The sequence below is a fragment of the Chiloscyllium punctatum genome, chromosome 24 (genome assembly GCF_047496795.1).
Source record: "Chiloscyllium punctatum isolate Juve2018m chromosome 24, sChiPun1.3, whole genome shotgun sequence".
In the NCBI taxonomy this organism is placed as follows: domain Eukaryota; kingdom Metazoa; phylum Chordata; class Chondrichthyes; order Orectolobiformes; family Hemiscylliidae; genus Chiloscyllium; species Chiloscyllium punctatum.
Genome location: NC_092762.1, coordinates 65,715,118 through 65,736,031, shown reverse-complemented (window position 1 = coordinate 65,736,031; position 20,914 = coordinate 65,715,118). Strand labels below are relative to the sequence as shown.

Sequence of the window (20,914 nt, the reverse complement as noted above, 5' to 3'; positions counted from 1 at the left end):
GAATACAGTGATAGTTTCACTTCTTTCATCTAACAGATGAAAGGCTTAACAGACAATCAATTTTTCAATGTATAATTTCAGTTACATCACGCTGCAAATTTTTGCTATAAATTCTGTGTTACGATCGAGCCCTCCACAATCACCTGATGAAGGAGCGTCGCTCCGAAAGCTAGTGTGCTTCCAATTAAACCTGTTGGACTATAACCTGGTGTTGTGTGATTTTTAACTTTGTATTAATCTGGCTTAATATATCTCAACAATTTTTCTGTCAATTATTTGTTGTGCCCATCCTTTAACCACAACATTTTAAATTTAGTTTCGGTTCTGAAGGGTGGGCGTGAAAATACTGGTGTACTGCACTTAAGCAGAAGACTTGAGATTTGATTCTAGTTCTGTTGCAGAATTCACACAGTTGGCCATCCAGCCCAACTGATCTACATTAGTAGTAACCTGCCACATGCATCTCCTTCCATCCCCATCGCACTGATCTGTTTACTGGATTCCCCTTAATATAGCATTAGTTATAAAAGTTAAGATTTTCCATGTTAAAAACAAAATAAATAACAAAAGAAGTTGCAACCTGTTCATAATTCTATTTGTTCCAGTGCTCCCATTCCACTGGCTTTGATTTTAGTCTTTGAAAACAAGGAGCACCCTCCCCTCAGGTGTTGAACTGATCTCAGACAGACAGAGTGCTGGTTGGACTTGCAACAATTGGTTGGAAGGTTACCAGATTAGGAACTACAAAATTAAGAGTTCCTGAACGTTAGGTTATCAGGCCCTGCAGCTGCACACCTGCCTGTAATCGGAGAAAACAACATTTTCAAAAGAAAAATGGGGCTGATAAAAAAAAGAGTGGAAGTCACGGAAGCATGAGTGGAAAAGGTAGCTTTTTAAAAAAAGGTCTCGAGGACTTGCATCTTTTTTATTTACAGAGACAAAAGAAAGTCACTCTTATAACTGTTGCAACTTACAGAACTAAATTAACATTTAAACCTAAAACACCACATTTCTAAGGCAGATAGCATGCTCTTTTAAACACATTTAACTGACCTCCCTTGCTGAATTTACTGCATGCACCCAAATGTCAAGACAGGCAGTTCTCTCGTTTCTTAACGATGCTTTGAAATTGGTGGACAGAACTTAACCCAGATTAAAAAGCAGAGAAAACAGCAAGATCACTTGCTCAGTATGTGATCTTCCTTTTCTATAGTTAGTATTACAATATAGAACACAACCATTATTCTTACCACTAACACAGGATGTCAGTATATATTTGTCAGTGTTATGAATATCATTTCAAATGAAAAAGTACTCACAAATGATCTTATAGCACATGTTTATATTTATGTAAAATAAATACTATCACAAGAATGAATAGCACTATATCACCCAATTTAGAGTTAGTAGTTTTCAACTCAAGGTTTACTCTGCTTTTATTGACACACGAGGCAACATACATGCTTATTTCGGTTTCTATTGTTCTTTTCTATTTTCCCCAGCGTCAGAGGGGACCTGACAACCTGGACAATAAGACAAATAAGACGTTAACAATATTGCTGTTTAGGTTGAGCGTGTTTGGAAAGAATAAGGAAAAGTGGTCACTTTAAATAAGTGAGAGCAGACGTAATGTGAATATATTAATTCGAGTACTGATTTTACTGTACAATTCTTATTGGGTTTATATGAACAGCAGTACTCAATGGGATTTTGCCATCATAGCTAAGTGTCATGAAAACATGAATACGTGAAAAATAATTCTATTTACCTATTGTGAATTCATTTCCAATATTTTAATCTCACCTCAAGTAATTTTTTTGAATTAATGTAATTAAAATGTGTATCATGCAGATTTTAAATGAATCAATTTTGATTAGTACCAAGCACAAAAATGTTTACAATTTTCAACCTGTGTGTAGCTAACTTAAAAAAAAACTGCAGTATTTTCGTACCAAATGCAAACAAGAAATTCTATAGTGAAATTATTTGTTTGAGAAGATATGTTCCCCAGGTCTTGTACTATACATATTCCCTTACATTCTGTGGAATGTAATCTTAACTAAAGAAAATGCAATAGAATTTCTAATTCCTCACCATATTTTAGATTCCAAAAGAAATTCACACAATCCAATCCTTTAATTGTACATTATCTTCTATCCAAGATGGAGGACGGGAAAAAACTGGTGGCTGGAAGAGTTGCTTCTTTTTGAGGTATTTTAGGTGTTGGAGGTGATTTCCTCAAATTCCAGGAGCGGCAATTACTATTTTATATGCTGTTGCATTGTTTTGGAACTTTGGAGGAAGAAAAATCAAAACAACAGCAGTTTTAAAAGTGAGAAGGACAGAAAAAAAGGCAGTACATGGTCAGTGAAGGAGACAGAGAATGAAGCCTACGCTAGTAACTGACACAGCAGTGATTTGTGCAATTATTACCTTTGCTGTTTGAATTCATGTATCTCTGGACATTAGAGTGCATTTAGGAAAACTTAAGAGCGAAATTCACAACTGATCTTGGAGGAACCTGTGTGGGAGAACTCACAGCACAGGAACAGATATGTGCATAGCATTTAATGTGTAACTTTGCTGTAAGTGCACATTTTTTAGAACAAAAAGGCAGTGCTATTTTCTGGGTCTGTAGATCGTGAAGGAGCAAAGATGGCCTTTAGCAGAGTGACGTGCTCTTCTTGTAGGAAGTGGGAGTTTAGGAAGAGTTTAAATGATATTGAGGATTATGTCTGCAGAAATATCTTTGGTCGCATAGATTGAATGGATCGGTTGGAGTGACAGTTAGAGGTAATGAGGAATTTACAACAGCCAGAAGGTGTGATGGATGGCAGTTACAAGAATGGAGAAAAGATGCAGAGCCAGTCAGATAGATGAGTTAACTCCAGGAAAGGAAGGAGAGTTAGGCAGATAGTGCAAGAGGCTTCTGCGGCTATCCCCATTTCAAACAAGTACACTGTTTTGGAAAACGTAGGGGATGCTGGACTCTCAGGGGAATGTAACACGGACAGTCAAGTTTCTGGTATCGAGACTTGCTCTAAGGTAATGTACGGTGTGTCGGGTTCCAAGTGATCAATAGGGGATAGAGGACTCTATAGTGAGAGGCACAGACAGATGTTTCTGCAGCCAGTGAAAAATCAGAATGGTGTGCTGCCTCCCTAGTGCCAGGATCAAGGATGTCTCAGAGAGGGTGCAGAATGTTTGCAAAGGGGAGAGGGATGAACAGGAGGTCATTGATTTCAATCTATCCAACAACATAGGAACGGAAAAGGATGAAGGCAGAATATAGAAAGTTAGACAAGAATTTGAAAAAAAAGAGAAAAAGGTCCTTAAGGGTATTAATACCTAGCAAGTTTTGAGAAGAATTGTAGCTCACGTTGAGGTTCTGGATGTAGGTTTGCTCGCTGAGCTGGAAGGTTCGTTTTCACCTTCCAGCTCAATGAGCAAACCTACATCCGGTATTAATACCTGGATTACTCCCAGTACTATGAGCTGGTGAGAGTAGGAATAGGAGGACAGAGCAAATGAATGAATGAGTGGCCGAGGAGCTGGCGTAAGGGAGAAGGGGTCAGATTTTTGGGTCATTGGAATCTCTTCCGGGATAGAAGTGACCTGTACAAGAAGGATGGATTGCACCTGAATCGGAAGGAGACGAGTATACTGGGAGGGAGATTTGCTAGAGCCGTTCAGGAGGATTTAAACTAGTAAGGTGGAGAGTGAGGAAAGAGATCAATCTGAGACTGATACAATTGGGAAAAGGAGTGAGTGAGTCAGTCAGGGCAGGCAGGGACAAAGCAGAGAACAAGGTAGGGCTGAAATTAAACTACATTTACTTAAATGCAAGAAGCCTAACAGGAAAGGCAGATGAACTCAGGGCATGGCTCGGAACATGGGACTGGGATATGATAATAATTACAGAAACATGGCTCAGGGATGGAACAGGATTGGCAGCTTAATATTCCAGGATACAAATGCTATAGGAAGGATAGAAAGGGAAGCAAGAGAGGAAGGGGAGTGGGGAATGGCATTTTTGATCAGGGATAGGATTACAGCTGTACTGAGGGAGGATATTACTGGGAATACATCCAGGGAGGGAAGTTATTTGGGTGGAACGGAGAAATAAGAAAGGGATGATCACTTTATTGGGATTGTATTATAGACCCCCTAATAGTCAGAGGGAAATTGAGAAACAAATTTGTAAAGGAGACCTCAGCTATCTATAAGAATAATAATGTGGTTTTGATAGGGGATTTTAACGTTCCAAACATAGACTGGAATTGCCATAATGCAAAGGGTTTATATGGAGAGGAATGTGTTAAGTGCTTACAAGAAAACATTCTAATTCAATATGTGATGTATCTACTAGAGAAGGCCCAAAACTTGACCTACTATTGGGAAATCAGGCAGGGCAGGTGACTGAGGTGTCAGTGGGGAAGCACTTTGGGGCCAATGACCATAATTCTATTCGTTTTAAAATAGCGATAGAAAAGGATAGAAGTTGAAGTTCTAAATTAGAGGAAGGTTAATTTTGACAGTTTTAGGCAAGAACTTTCAAAAACTGATTGGGGCAGATATTCTCCGGTAAAAGGGACAGACGGAAAATGGGAAGCCTTCAGAAATGAGGTAACGAGAGTCTAGAGACATTATATTCCTGTTAGGGTGAAAGGAAAGGCTGATAGGTGTAGGAAATGCTGGATGACTAAAGAAATTGAGGGTTTGGTGAAGAAAAGAAAGCAAGCATATGTCAGGTATAGACAAGAGAGATCAGGAAAATCCTTATAAAAGAGTATAAAGACAGTAGGTATATATTTAAGAGGGAAATCATGAGGGCAAAAAGGGGACGTGATAGCTTTGGCAAATAGGGTTAAAGAGAATCCAAAAGGCTTTTATAAATACAGTAAGGACTGAAGGGTAATTGGGTGGTGGGTGGGGGGTGGTGTGGGGAGGAGGAATAGGGCCCCTCAAAGATCAGCAAGGCGGCCTTTGTGTGGAGTCGCAGGAGATGGGGGAGATATGGAAAATATAGAATGTGGGGAAATGGATGGTGACATCTTCAAAAATGTCCATATTTCTGAGGAGGAAGTGCTGGTTGTCTTGAAATGCATGAAGGTGGATAAATCTCCAGGACCTGATCAGGTGTACCCAAGAACTCTGCAAAAACCTAGGGAAGTGATTACTGGCCCCTTGCTGAGACATTTATATCATTGATAGTCACAGGTGAGGTGCCAGAACGCTGGAGGTTGGCTAACGTAGTGCCACTGTTTAAGAAGGGTGGTAAGGACAAGCCAGGGAACTATAGACCAGTGAGCCTGATGTCGGTGGTGGGCAAGTTGTTCGAGGGAATCCTGAGGGACAGGATGTACATGTATTTGCAAAGGCAAGGACTGATTAGGAATAATCAACATGGCTTTGTGTGTGGGAAATCATATGTCTCACAAACTTGATTGAATTTTTTGAAGAAGTAACAAAGAGGATTGATGAGGGCAGAGCGGTGGGCGTGCTCTATATGGACTTCAATAAAGCATTCGATAAGGTTTCCCACAGGAGACTGGTTAGCAAGGTTAGATCTCATGGAATACAGGGAGAATTAGCCATTTGGATACAGAACTGGCTCAAAAGGTAAAAGAGAGACGGTGTTGGTGGAGGGTTACTTTTCAGACTGGAGGCCTATGACCAGTGGAGTGCCACAAGGATCGGTGCTGGGTCCTCTACTTTTTGTCATTTACAGAAATGGATTTGGGTGTGAACATAGGAGGTAGTTAGTAAGTTTGCAGATGAAGTGGAAAGCGAAGAAGATTACCTCAGATTACAACGGGATCTTGATCAGATGGGCCAATGGGCTGAGGAGTGGCAGATGGAGTTTAATTTAGATAAACGTGAGGTGCTGCATTTTGGAAAAGCAAATCCGAGCAGGATATATATGCTTAATAGTAAGTTCCTAGGGAGTGTTGTTGAACAAAGTAACCTTAGAGTGCAGGCTCGTATTTCCTTGAAAGTAGAATTGCAGGTAGGTAGGATAGTGAAGAAGGCCTTTAGTATGCTTTCCTTTATTGGTCAGAGTATTGAGTATCGGAGTTGAGAAGTCATGTTGCGGCTGTACAGGTCATTGGTTAGGACACTATTAGATACTGCGTGCAATTCTGGTCTCCTTCCTACCGGAAAGATGTTGTGAAACTTGAAAGGGATCAGAAAAGATTTACAAGAATGTTGCCACAGTTGGATGAATTGAGCTATAGGGAAAGGTTGAATAGGCTAGGGCAGTTTTTCCTGGAGCATTTGGAGGCTGAGCAATGATCTTATAGAGGTTTATAAAATCATGAAGGGCATGGATAGGATAAATAGACAAGGTCTTTTCCCTAGGGTGGGAGAGTCTAGAAGTAGAGAGAATAGGTTTAGAGTGAGAGGAAAGGGACCTAAGGGGCAACTTTTTCACACGGAAGGTGGTGTGTCTATGGAATGAGCTGCCATGGGAAGTGGTAGAGGCTGGTATAACTGCAGTATTTAAAAGGCATCTGGATTAGTACGTGAAAAAGGAGGGTTGAGAGGGATATGGGCCAAGTGCTGGCAAATCGGACTAGGTTAGGTTAGGATAGGATATTGGGTCAGCATGGATGAGTTAGACCGAAGGGTTTGTTTCTGCACTGTACATCTCTGTGACTCTCGGACTCTAATATATTATTCATATTGGTGTAAGATCCTATTAATGGTTGCTGACATTTTTTATCTAGCAATTTTTGTACTGGAAAATAATGCTTTTTTTTTTAAAATAGTGTTTGAAAACATTAAAGATAAACAGACACTAAGATCATTACTGCATCAAATAAAAATGTAACACTCAAAGCTTTCAGTTGTACAAAATACCAGCAACTATTTAGTAATCTGACAGAAAATAAATTATATATATAGAACCACCTGATTTGTGATAGTTTAAAATTTCTGTCTTTGCACATAATTCAATTCATATCATAGTTTCGCATACATTACAGGTATTCAAACATTATGAACATGCATACAAGACAAAGCAATACCTTTCAAATCAGAAACATCCCATCAGATCTTAGGATTATTAAAACCAGTACACTACATACGTGCAATAGTCATAAGCAGACTTAAATGTTAATATTTTGCATAATTTACCAACAGTCTATGGTGGAAACTAGCTATTTAAAAAATCCAACAAGTTGCAGTCTGGTGGAATACCATGGATATGGTTATTTTGCATTTTTACAAACATTTCTTTCCATCTTCACAACTTATCACTGAAAGGCAAAATTTAAGAAAATAAAAATCACAAATTGAATGTCAAAACACTAAACAATTTCTATTTTCTAAATTATTCTGGTGCAATTGAGTCAAATATCATTCTCATCAATTTGAATTTAATTAAAATTCAAGAAACGTTTCAGATTTCTATTTTGGGGACTTATTGAGCAGCTGCAATTTTCCACATTAGATTGCAAGTGTCAGCAATCACTTCAAGATTAGATACGCAGTCAGGGTTCCTCTACTTATGCCAACTTCAGACCATTACCTCGAACTACATGCATCAGTGATTTTCTTTCATCTACAACATCATTGTCTAGCAGTTGAGTGAGAGATTGCTAATTTAATGCTACAACGCCATGTGTAAATTAAGGATTGTTTAAATAATTTAGAATTTGTATGGTATTTTCTCACATGTAGTTCTATAACTATTATATCTGTGCTCCTGCCAGTCTCAGTTTTTGTGCTGGACAGATGATTTTGTTCATTGTAGTGAGTGCATGTAAGTTCATCAGAAAGTAGAATGTGGAGCACAATGTGCAAGTAGTAAATTGCCTTAAAAAATAATGGAATTGCACCTACAGTTGAATGAATAAAAGGGAGAAAGTATAGGTCAGGATGGAATTACTTTGGCTGTAAGGAATTATGATAATAAAGATGGAAAGAGGAAGAAACAGTGAAGCAGATGATAAATTAATGGCAATGGCAGCGAATCAGCCGACAGCTGAAAATATGTAGGATTTCAACGAAGGACCAACAAGCCATTTCAAAAACGTTATTATTGCTCAACAGTGTAATAAACAGAACATTACCCAAATCAGAAAAAAAAAAGACTTGGTGCTTTTCACCTTCTCAGGACATCCCACAGGGCTTTACAGCTGAAGAAGAAAATTGTGAGTTGTGGGGTTTCAAGGTGACGTTTTTAAACTTTAAATATGATGAAAATACCAGACTACAGGAAATAATGTATTACTAAAGAGGAAGAGTTTACGTCCGAAGATTTCAATATTTCATAATGCTACTCATGGTGAACCAAAGTATATCCTGTTTTCTAACTAGTTTTATCAATTTGTAATGAGCAAAGTGCTGCGGAATTTGCAAGCTATACACAAAAAAATTCATGTACATTATTAATGGACCTCTGTGGAATTGCACATCAGGAGCTAAACCAAATGAAGTCTTGTGCTCAAGTAGAGTTAAAAATGAGGAAGTAAGGGCATGCACCCATTACAAAGTCATAATGTTATTTTTCTTTTCTGTACCTATGTACGCAGTTAAAATCGAAACTGCCTATGTAAACTGGTCATGTTGCAATGACATCCTCCTATTAATGGCAGAAAGGTAACACCTCCACTGAGAATGTAAATTACAGGCTAACAAATTTAGATAAGATAGTTTGCACCAACATGGGGAAACAAATTAAAAATGGAAAGAAAAAGCTGACTAAAAGTATGCAAAGACAACATTTTTAATTTATTAGTATATACACAGATAACATTTCTCAAGAATTGTATGATTGGGCTCAATGTGGCAGCAGTCTTCCTAATAGGGTAATTTAAAAAAAAGTTCCGAGATCAAGGTTAAAGTATTAAATTGCAAGTCAAAAATGGCAACTGAAAAGTCATTAAGGGTCAATAAATGTTAAGTTTTACTGCAATACAAATTCTCACAGTTTTAAAAAAAAATGTGGTAAAAGAACATGACCATGCATGCACATGTGTCTAAAAAGGACACTGGATTCACTACAGGTGATACCACCCGTCAGAAGACTGAAACAGTACAAAAGAAAAATACCATGTGATTGTTTAGTTTTGACCAACTTGAATAGTACATTGATTTCTATCGTACAGATTTAAATTTTATACAGATTGGTAGACCAATTGACTCACAGCTCAAAACTTATACCCCTATATCTGGCATAAAGAGAAACATCGTGACACTGATATAACAATGTATTCTTTTGCAGAGTTACTTTGCACAGGACGTTACACATGCTGTGCTCCACAGATCAACTATCTTGGTTGAAAAATACAATGTTGTTAACCTCCACAACTTAGATCACAGCTAGTATTCAGATTTATTTACATAATTTTAATTAAACAGAAGCGAAGTATTTACAGTAAGTTAGAAGTACAGGGCTGAATTTGCCTGATAACTTAAATGGTACTAGACATATCACCCACATGAGCAAACACAATCAAGCGCATTTTTATTCTTTTCGATGTACAAATGTAAATTTCTAGCTATATGGCAATAAAGGATGGAAACCTGAGACAGTAATTCCTCTCCTATCCTGACGTGAGGTCAAACACCATGTTCTACCAGAGACTTGTGACAATAAGTTAATCTAGCAAATTTTAAAGCTGAAACGTAGCTATTAGGTAACCTCTATTTGACTTAAGAATTACATTCAAAAACAAGATTAGGAGATGCCGGTGTTGGACTGGGGTGTACAAAGTTAAAAATCACACACCGGGTTATAGTCCAACAGGTTTAATTGGAAGCACACTAGCTTTCGGAGTGACGTTCCTTCATCAGGTGACTATCACCTAATAAAGGAGCGTCGCTCCGAAAGCTAGTGTGCTTCCAATTAAACCTGTTGGACTATAACCTGGTGTTGTGTGATTTTTAAAATTCAAAAACAAGTAATTTTCCTTGTTGTGTTCAAGTTATTTGTCAAACCTTACCTATCCAGCTGGCTGATGATCTCCTGCACCCTTCCAACTAGTTTTTCATATTCTATGGGGCTGCTCCCAATGATATTATGGAGTTTAGCCATGTACGTATCAAGTGTTCCTTCTGTTGGTGTTTCTCCAGTACCTAGTAACAAAGAGGAGGACCAGACTGGGTGAAAGTAGTAACAAACAGATTTGGACACATATCACAAAGATGCACCGATGTCATAGCAGAGAACATTGCCCGTTACATCTTTTTGAAAGTTTCATGTTTAGTAGTAGCAAACATCAGAAATGAAATTACATCAAATCTGCAACATTAGTCTAGAATTTCCAATAAAATAGCCATTGCAGCAGAGTCAGTCATGCAGCATGGAAACAGACCCTTTAGTCCAATTCATCTACATGGACCAGATATCCCGATCCGACCTGGCGCCATTTGGCCCAGTTCCTCTAAACCCTCGCTATTGATGCGTCAGTTGAGATACATTGTTGTCACTCTACCGACCTCCACCCACTTCTCTGGCAGCTTGTTCATACACACACTACCCTCTGCTTGAAAATGTTACCCCTTAGGTCTCTTTTAAATCTTTTTCCTCACTATAAAAATATGGTTTCTGCACCCTCAACATTCTTTTGGAAAAAAGCCTCAGCCTTTCTTAATAACTCAAATCTTCCATACCCAGTTAGATCCTGATAAATCCTGAACCCTGTCCCCAAGTGTGATAATATCCTTCCTATAACTGGACAACCAGAACTGGACACACTATTCCAGAAGAGGCCTCACCAATGTTCTGGACAGCTTCAACATATTCTATACTCAAAGGATTGAGCAATGAAGGCAAGCATGCCAAACACCTTTTTAAACACACTGTCTATATGCAACACAAAATTTTAAAGAATTATGTATCTGCAGCAATAGGTCCCCGTTTTTACAACACTACCCAAAGCCCTACCATTAGTTGTAAAAGCCCTACCCTTGGTTCTTATACCAAAATGCAATACCCTACATTTATCCAGATTGAACTCTATCTGCCATTTTTCAGTCCATTGACTCATTTGATCAAGATCCCTTTGTAATCTTAGAAAACCTTCTTCACTGTCTACTATGCCACCAATTTTGGTGTCATCCACAAACTTACAAAACATGCCTTCCATATTCTCATCCTAATCATTTATACAAATGACAAAAGACGACCCAGAATAGATCCATGCTGGTCACAGGCCTCAGTCTGAAAAGGAACCCTCCACTATTACTCTCGCTCTCCCGGTCTCCTGCAGTTAAGCCAATGATGTATCCAATTGGCAAGCTCACCTTGAATCCCACATGGGACCTAACTTTACTAACCCGTCTACCATGCAGAATCTTGTCAAAGGCTCCAAATAAACAGCGTCTACTGCTCTGTCATCAACCACCTTTTTGGTAACTTCCTCAAAAAAAAACATATTTGAGAAACATTATTTTCCTTGCACAGATTTCCATGCTGACTATCCCTAATCATAGTTTGTCTAACTGTCCATAAATTCTAATCTTATTATTATAATTACCTTCAACAATTTACCCACAACTGAAGTCAGACTTACAGATCTATAGTTTCCTGGTTTCTCTCCCTATAACCTTTGCCACTTTCCAGTCACCAGGCACCTCACCCTTTACTGCAGATGATGCAAACATTTCTTCATTGGGTCTCAATTTCCTCCCTATTTCCCACAACGTTCTGGGATACATTACATCAGGTCCCAGAGATTTATTTACCTTTATATTCTCTCAGACCTCCTGAACCTCCTCTTCTGTAATGTGAACTGATTTTAAAACATCGAAGCCTCTCTCTCTCTCTCTCTCTGCATTCTCTAGGCTCCATTTCTTTCTCCACAGTAAAGATATTCATTTAGTATCTCTCCCATCTCCTGGGGTTCAACACAAAGATGATCTCCTTGATCTTTAAGAGTCCTTATACTCTCTCTAGTTACTCTTGATCTGAAATGTATTTGTAGAATCTCATGGGATTATCCTTAACCTTTTCTAACACAGCTATCTCACATCCCCTCTATGCCTTCCAGATTTCTCTGTTCAGAATGCCCCTACAATCTTTATATCAATTAAGAGGCTCAATTGAATCAAGTTGTCTATATCTAAAATACGATTTTCTTTGATTTTTGACGAGAACCTCAATATTTTTATTCATCCATTATTCCTTCATCTTACCAGCCTCACGCTTTAATAACAGGAACAAAATGCCTCTGAACACTCTTCATCACACTCTTGATCGACTCCAACTTCTCAGGCATCGTTTTACCTGCAAACAGTCTACTCCAATCAACTTTTGAAGTCTTTATCTCATGCATTAAAATTTGGTCCAATTAAGAACTTGAACTTTTACGGAAGGCTTATCCTCTTCCATAACCCTTTTGAAACGAATAGAATTATAAAATCGCTAAACCCAAAGCGTTCCCCCACTTTTACTTCAGTCACCTGCCTTGCCTTGTTGACCAAAAGAAGGTCTACATTTGCTCCTTCTCTATTAGGAGCATCCACACATTGAAAAAGAAAGTTTTCTTGAACTCTTTGACAAATTCTTCACTATCCAAACCTTGAACACTATGGTAGCCCTAGTCAATGTTTGGAAAATTAAAATCCTCCATTATTACAACCTTATTACACTTACATATATCAGAGATATCTCTACATATTTGTTTCTCCATTTATCGCTTACTATTGGGGGGCCTGTAGTGCAATCCCATCAAAGTGATGTTTCCTTTCTTATTTGTAATTTCTACACATCTATTTTCATTGGACGTTTTTCACTGGAGCTTAGGACATTGAGAGACGACCTGATAGAAGTTCATAAAATAATGAGATATAGATAGGGAAAAGACAACTACTATCAATTCTAAGATGGGGAATTCTAAGACTAGGGGGCATATTTTTAGGCAGAGAAAGATTTTAAAAAAAGACATAAGAGGCAAATATTTTTGCATAGCAGGTGCTTTGTGTGTGGAAATGAGCTTCCCAAGGAAGCGGTGGATACAGGTACAATTTAAAAGACATTTGGATAGATACATGAATAGGAGGGGTTCGGAGGGCTATGGGCCAGGAGCAGGCAGGTAATTGTTACTGTGGTGGGTCATGAGTGAAGTCTGGCATCTGAACCCACATCCTACTGTAGTGTATTGCTTAAATGGTGCTCCTTTAGTCTGGTAGTGGTTTTTCAGTTAGTCATTTAAGAAGAAACCTTGAATTTTTAAAGGATACTTTAGACAGTGGGACTCCATTTTATTACTTTTTTTTGACCATTGAACAAAAATACCACCGTCATTAATATTCTAATACTCAGATTAAATTGGATATTGAACTCCGTTGTAATAAACTGCTCAAATTAAAGTGAAATGTCTGCTGTGTAAACAATATTAGAGCACAATCAAAGAAAGCCTTTTGCTTCTACATTGTAGATGGACAATGTAACATGTTGTGTCACACAATATTTAGTTCTGTTATTTAAATAGCTTAATCACTTCCTTAATGACTGGTCTTGTGTGTACAAAGTATACTTTAGTGGAAAGCAATATTTCATGGTAACTGCCTACTTTCCACATTTATAAAGCTGCTAAGGCATAACTTTTGAAAATAAAGCTGCTTTTTTTGGGACTTTGGTGTTACTTTCTATTGTGTGTATGATCAGTACTGGTACAACTGGGGAAATAGTTGACATTAGACAGCTTTACAATCACGTGAGAAGATCCGTTTCATCTGTAAACCCAGATGCATATGGTCATGCTTCAGAGCATGAAACAGCATGGAGAGTGGTGAACCTGCCAAGTCAAAACTGCAGTGGAACGGAGAATGGCCTTAGACAGAGAAACAGCATTGAGAGAGGTGGACCCAGTGTTATAAGAGAAGGGAAGAGAGCTGCTGGGGAGGAACTCACCTTAGCGTGAAATAAACAGTGACATCATAGGAAAACCTTAAGTTAATTGTTGCTTGCTCAAAGAAGTCTGACTCAGAATTGATGAACTAAAGTCTGAACTTTGGACACTGAGACATTAGTAACTACCTTTAATTCAGTCTGTGGTCAGAGACAGGAGGGTGTGACTATGAGTGAGGCAAGTGGATGGATCCAGCAGGTAGTGTTGCAGGAGCCTCAGCTCTTGTCCTTATCCAGCAGGTTCACAATCTTACTATTATGTGAATGAGAGCGGGGTCTATAGGCAGGATGGGCAAACTGACTGTAGCACAGTCGTACAGGGCACCGTCAAGTGGGACAAAAAAAAGAGAAATGCAGTGGTAAACTTGGATCGTAAGGTTCTGTTCTCTGTGGAAAGGCCTAAAAGGCTCTGTTGCCTACCCAGTGACATATTTCAGAATGTCTTATTTGGGCTGCAAAGGAACATGGAATGGGAGGGGAAGATCCAGTTGTTGTGGTCCACGTAGGTACCAACAGTATAGGTAGAACAAGGAAAGAGGTTTCATTGAGTGAATATGAGCAGGTAGGGGCTAAACTAAAAGCAGAACCAAAAAAGGTGGTAATTGCCAGATTGCCACCTCAGCCACAAGATAATTGGCACAGGGGCAATAAGAATAAAGATTTAAATGTGGGGCTGAAAGATTGGTGTGGGAGAAATGGGCTTGAATTCATGGGTATTGGGACCAGTACTGGGAACAAGATAGGCTGCCTAATCTTGTGGGGACTATAGTCCTGGTAAATCACAAAGGCTGCAGATGAGGCTTGAATTTAAATAACAGAAGTGGTGGTTCAGTTGCATGAAATATCAGAAAATCAAAGTTCAAGGAGAAGGTAGGAGCACAGGTGAGCGATGAGGCTGACCTATGAAAATAAAAGGAATGATATAGGCACTAGAGATCAAAAAGTAGAATCAATCCAGATAGAAGAAAGAAATAGCAAGGGAAATATGCAATCCATTGTTTCTTAGTGGGACATAGTATAAACTAGGAAATACTGGGAACTTGCAAGAAAGGCATGGCAATAATTGTAGACGCTTATCAATATACATATACAGAGGAACCTCGATTATTTGAATGAGATGGGCTGGCACTATTTCGTTCAGATAACTGAATATTCAGTTAATTGATTCAATGCCTCTGCCCTGGGCTCAGAGTTTTAAAGTTTCCTTTTTCCTCACTCACTCTGCCTGACTTGCGCGCACACGCTCTCTCTCTCTGTTTCTGGGTTTGTTTCTGAGCATACTCACACTTGTGTATAAGGGACCTGCAGCATTGCTGAAGCCTCCCACAACCTATAACCCCTCAAGAGTGAGAGCTGAGATGAGATCAACCATGACCATATTGAATTATACAGCAGACTCAAGGGGCTCAATTGCCTACACCTGTTCCTAGTTGTTAGGTTCTTATGAGCATCACGAATTCTCTAACTCCTCCAATAGCAGCCACTTAATTTTCTGGGAAAGGCAAAGAAAAGCATCTAAATTTAAAAAGTACATTCACAGTCCAGGGGCAATTTAAGGAAGCTAAAAATCTACAAAAAACCTTTTCCTCACAAATGACCAGCAGGCAATCAAAAGAATTCTGGGAGACTATTGAGCATGAAGCATATCTGCTCATATGCGAGCCACATTTTTGTACACTGTGCACCAAAGCCAGGGCCTGCTCACTTTTAAACGTTTGTAACAAATCTGCACTCATGGTGTATGATCCAGTTCTAGATTCTATGGCCAACTTAGAAAAACCTTGCATCTGACCCAGTTCCATTTCAATCAACCTCTTTGCAACGCTCTGTATTCTTCCCTACCCGATTTATTAGAAATTATCGGTCAGATTGTCAAAGTCTCCTTTTATTATTTCAAAGATATCAATAAAGGTCTACTTCTATCTGGTGCAAAAGAAAATGTATTGCAGTAATTTGCTTATCTAACCCATGACCTAACTTGCAATCGCACAGGATTTTTGTCTTATTTAATAGCCACTTGTCTCTGCGACTTGGTGCTTACTGGCATTTTGGTGTTTCTACTTTTCTGCTTAAATGTATTTTTTTTCATATTTCACTTTAGAAATCATTGCACCCATCATTCAGATTTATTGTCATCAACAATGGCCCAGATTTTCTGACAAGATATGAAAACCTTATTTCAATCCTGTTTGGACAAAAAGGCACATTCCTTAAGATGAGTTCTCCCTGAAAATTTTCCGGTCAGTAGTATTCTCACCTAAATCAGCATAGACAATTTCAAGTGGTCACAATAACAGAAGCATGGAATATGCCTCCATTAGTAACCACTCCTCCTTTTTCAGTTTAAGTGCTGTACTCAGGTCAGAGTTGTACAACACTGAAACAGACCATTTTGTCCAACTCATCTGTGCCGATCAAGCTGTCTTAAATTAATCTGAGGACCAAAACCTACTCTAACACCTCGGCAACTATTAAAACTGAACCCGGACTCACCACCCATAATTGACCCAACACCCCACCAGATGTGACTTCACCCTGGGCAGGCTCACCGCTGAAGCTCCCCCGATCTTCCTCAACCCAACCACTCATCCACAACTTGGCAACCTTACCCCTCTCTCACCAACCCGATAGCCAAACTCCAAATTCACCTTAAACGCTTAGTTTCTCTGAACAGCTTTCAAAATAGTAAATGGATCTTTAAGTCACCTGATTGTGTCATTTGTGTAAATGATTAGGATGTGCACATTGGAGGAATTGTTAGTAAATTTGCAGATGACATCAAAATTGGTGGTGTAGTGAAAAGTGAAGAAGATTATCTAAGAGTACAACAGGATCTTGAATTTTTTGTGGGGAGGAGTTGCAGATGGAGTTTAATTTAGATAAATGCGAGATGCTACATTTTGGAAAGGCAAATCAGGGCAGGTCTTTTACAGTTAAATGGTAGGACCTTTGGGAGAATTGCTGGACCACGACCTAGGGGTACAGGTGCAGAGTTCCTTGAAAGTGGAGTTGCAGGCAGATAGGATAGTGAAAAAGGGTGTTTGGTATGCTTGCCTATTGATCAGAATATTGAGTATAGGAATTGGGATGTCATGATGTGATCATGTAGGACATTAGTGAGGTCTTCTGTAGGAAGGTCATCCTTCTTGTAGAATCATAGATTCATACAGCATAGAAACAGACCCTTCGGTCCAACCAATCCATGCTGAACAATATATTACTTTCTCTATCTAACCGATGTTAGATTTCCAAGTGAAAGGAGACGGGTGATCCATTTTCGGACCTCAGTCAGTTGAGTTTTGACTGTTCCAAAGGTGTATAGACTCATATTTAGTCACCACTCTCCCTCAAGATTCTCTTTTTTCCTTAAGATAAGTACCTCAAGGAAGCACATTTGGAACAGTCAAAACCCAACTGACTGAGATCCGAAAATGAATCATCCATCTCCCTTCACCTGGGAGTATAACAGAGTTTCGACAGGGAAAGTAATATCTGCAAAAGAATGTAATGACCAGAACGCATCACAGGTGAGTACAATGCAATGGTTGAATGGCTATTGGAGTCATGTCAGAAAAAGAATTACAACAAGGAAATTACAATACATATGTACACTATGAGCTACGCCAGTTGTTCAAAATGGCCTGGAAATTATATCTGCACAATTTTGTGGATGATTCAATTACTACTTTCTTTAAACTATTTTCTATTCTCACCTGGAATAGGAATTGAAGCAAAGCTGGTGGTAAGGGCCAGGCGTACTGCCTGGAGCTGATGTTGCAAGGTCAGTGTCTGCCTCTCTTCCAATGCCAACTCCTGCTCGAGTTTCTCTTTGGCAGTATTCATAGTCTCTATGTGTTTTTGTAAGATAACATTCTGCTCTTCAAATTCCACATTTGACTTCCTTAATTTTCGTAATTCTGATTCACGAGCTTGAAAAAGAGAAAAAAAAAAGCTCAGTTAAACTTAAGTATTTGTTTTAAAAAAAAAAAGAGGTGACAAGTTCATAGTAGTCAGAATTTCCTCAATTTGAAAGGTGTATTAACTGTTTATTCTACTTTCTAAAGGAGAAAGTACTGTGGCAACACAAACACTCAAATTAATTAGTGTGATCAGTCCCTTGACAGAGGTGGACATTCTTTCTTTGAGATTGTGTTGAGATTTTACTGTTCAAAAAATCCTGAAGCATACAAAAGTCAAAAGCATAGAACATGCATTCAACTAAAAATGGATCAATCATAAAGATATCAATGTTTGGAAACTAACATGCACAGGGGATGTCTGATCGGTCCAAAAATCACACTAATGGCAACAAAATAGATAACCTATACTGCTCTGAAAGGGATCTATAAGCACAGAAACATAACTAGGAAATAAAATACATGCTACAGATAGGTAACTCATCTTCTCAATCACCAACATAAAGATATCAACTACATTCAGTACCTTGCATGAACATTTTACCACGTGGGAATTTATAGCTTACTTCCTGCAGCTGATCCAGTGACAAGCTGAGGGGATTGGTGAAATGAGATATTAATTACTGAAATAATTTAAATACCTTGATATCAAACTTTCTTTCCCAAGAAAGTAAGCCAACATTGTACAGCTCCTTCAGATGTAATTTTACTTGTTAATGCTTTGTATCAAAGTAATTAAAATTTAAACCTAAAATAGGAGTAATTAAAGCATGAATAATCAAAGTCAATGCCAAATAACAGCATTATGCAAGTTGCAAGGTATATTATCTGAGATTACATATTTTAATTGTTATATTTATTTTGTTTCTCAAAAACTGTTTGGTTTCCTTGATTTGTTTAGTTTTGTTTTAACTGAACTGTTTGAACATATTATGACATGTTCAGAGCAAGGGGAATTTGAACTCTGGCTTTCTGGCCCAGAGGAAGGGGCACTACTATTATGCAACAAGACTGCTCCTTCACCCCCGCAACTTGTTTTATGCCCAATTTAAGAAAGGAACTGACTTGTGTTTAAGTCATTAGGTAGCGCAATTAATTAGTCTTCATTGTATTAATTAGCATGGCAAGTGGATATAATCATGATTCCCAATTGACAGAGAACACAATCCTTTCCCAATCCATTACATACAAATTGAGACAACGTCCATTTATATTCTGATTTTACACTCTTGGGAATGATCAATGTTTCTATAACTATTTAATGTCTAATAATAACTTCAACTATTTTGTTTTGAATAATGCTTAAATCATAGTTAGATTGATTCTCAATTTCCTTATTTACTATATTAGCCCAAACACTTATCATTGTTGCCAAGTTCTGTCAGTTGCCCTTTCTGACAAGTAAGAATAGAAACTGATGATGGTTACCTCATTATCCAAAGAGACAGGGCATCTAGATCTGACACCAGACCAGAGATCACCATGGTCTGAAAGTCTTGACACTGTACTACACATCACATCTATCCACTGAACAAAACTGCCAATCAGTAGGAAAAATCAAATAGAATCAGAATACCTTTGGTCTGGTCAAGGAATTCCTCTGTAAAAATGGGGGTGTCAAACATGGAAATTCTGTCTGGTGAATCATCAGCTGCCTGAATTACAAAAGATAGACAAATGAAACACTAACCAGCCTCACTTAGACAAGGATAGTGCAGAAGCAAATAATTTATCTAGATTCCAATTAAAGGTCATTTATTCATTCATGGTCATAAATTCTTAATCAATTAATGAATAAAAGGTCAGAGCAAGCATAGTCAGAGAAAAAGAGGCAGAAAGCATGGCTGAATAAAAGATATAAAACAAAAGCAGGAGGAAAAGATAGCTTCAAAGTGGCGGAGTCTAAAAAACTGGGGCCTAACCAGGATTACTGATGAAGTTACTCATTCACAACTTCTTGAAGAAAGCATTTCAGATTTTGGAATCAACAACACAATCTCTAAAATTTGCAGACAATATCAATTGGAGAAAAGATGGTCAGTGCTGAAGGAAAGCATAACAAATCACAAGATGAAATTAATAAATGTATAAAATATGTATATAATCAACAAATGTATTACAATAGTGGAAACTCGAAGGCATCACATTTAATTAAGAAAAATAAGTTACACATTATTTAGAAAAGATAAATCTAAAACGAGATTAAAAAGGGAAGAAAATCTGGAAGTAAACATACACTAATCACTCAAAGATTAACAAGGCCAAAAACAGAAGCAAAACCACTGGTAGGGTTGATTGCTAGAGGGAAATAATTTAAAAGTAGGCAAGTTATGCTAAACTTATATTATTCTTGGTTAGACCACACTTGGAGGGTTCCATCCAGTTTTCTGGTCAGAACAGCACAAAATGGATGTAGAGGTGAAGAGAATACAGAAAATATTTATTATGATATCGGAATTGCGAGTTGAAGCTATAAAGAAAGGATGCAGAGACAGCATCTCCATTCTCTTAAAAAAAGAGAGGCCAAGGGGATGAATTAACAGCAGTCTGAAATTATGAAAGTTTTTGAAACAGCAGACAGAGATGAAAAGGTTTTCCACCCATAGATAGACCAAAGCTAAGAGCAGTGCATTCATTCAACATAAAGTGGAGTATTAACAGTGACCTGCCAAGCTAATACTTCACTAAATATGAAAATATGTAGTTCTAAATTGACAAATTATTCACATCATAGAACAAGATTTTCCTTAGAATGGATAGAGTAATGCATCGTCCAAATAGTTTGGCGATATACAATGCAGATGTTTAAAAAAAAATCACATGATCACACACCTTGGGGACGGGACCATTAACTCCTGGCCACAGCTCTTCTAAAATGAAATAGCAAAACTGTTAGTTATCTTTCAATTTAAAACTTCCATTTGCATTTCATAATAGCTTTAAAATAGAACATCTCTGGAGAGAAATCAAACAAAGTCAGATGATTATTAGGGAAGCTAACTAAAAGCTTAATCAAAAATACAGTGCATTAAAAGGAAAAATAGTAGATAGGGGTTACAACTGCAAAACAAAGCTGAGAATTTTACAATTGAGATACGCTAGATTGGGACCTAAAGCAGGTCAGCAAGTACAA

At 38.1% G+C, this 20,914-nt stretch overlaps 1 protein-coding gene across 1 annotated transcript in view; it reads right to left on the bottom strand.

Annotated features, from left to right (window-relative positions):
- Positions 1–1,327: 1,327 nt before the first annotated feature.
- hmg20b (high mobility group 20B) overlaps positions 1,328–20,914 on the bottom strand; it is a 43,375-nt gene continuing 23,788 nt past the window's right edge. The window contains exons 6-10 of the mRNA XM_072594056.1: positions 20,614–20,651; positions 19,358–19,436; positions 17,578–17,793; positions 9,954–10,086; positions 1,328–7,262 (exon numbers count right to left, since the gene is read on the bottom strand). Of these exons, the coding sequence (XP_072450157.1) occupies positions 7,250–7,262; positions 9,954–10,086; positions 17,578–17,793; positions 19,358–19,436; positions 20,614–20,651 (479 nt within the window). The 3' untranslated portion in view covers positions 1,328–7,249. The remainder of the gene's footprint in view (positions 7,263–9,953; positions 10,087–17,577; positions 17,794–19,357; positions 19,437–20,613; positions 20,652–20,914) is intronic.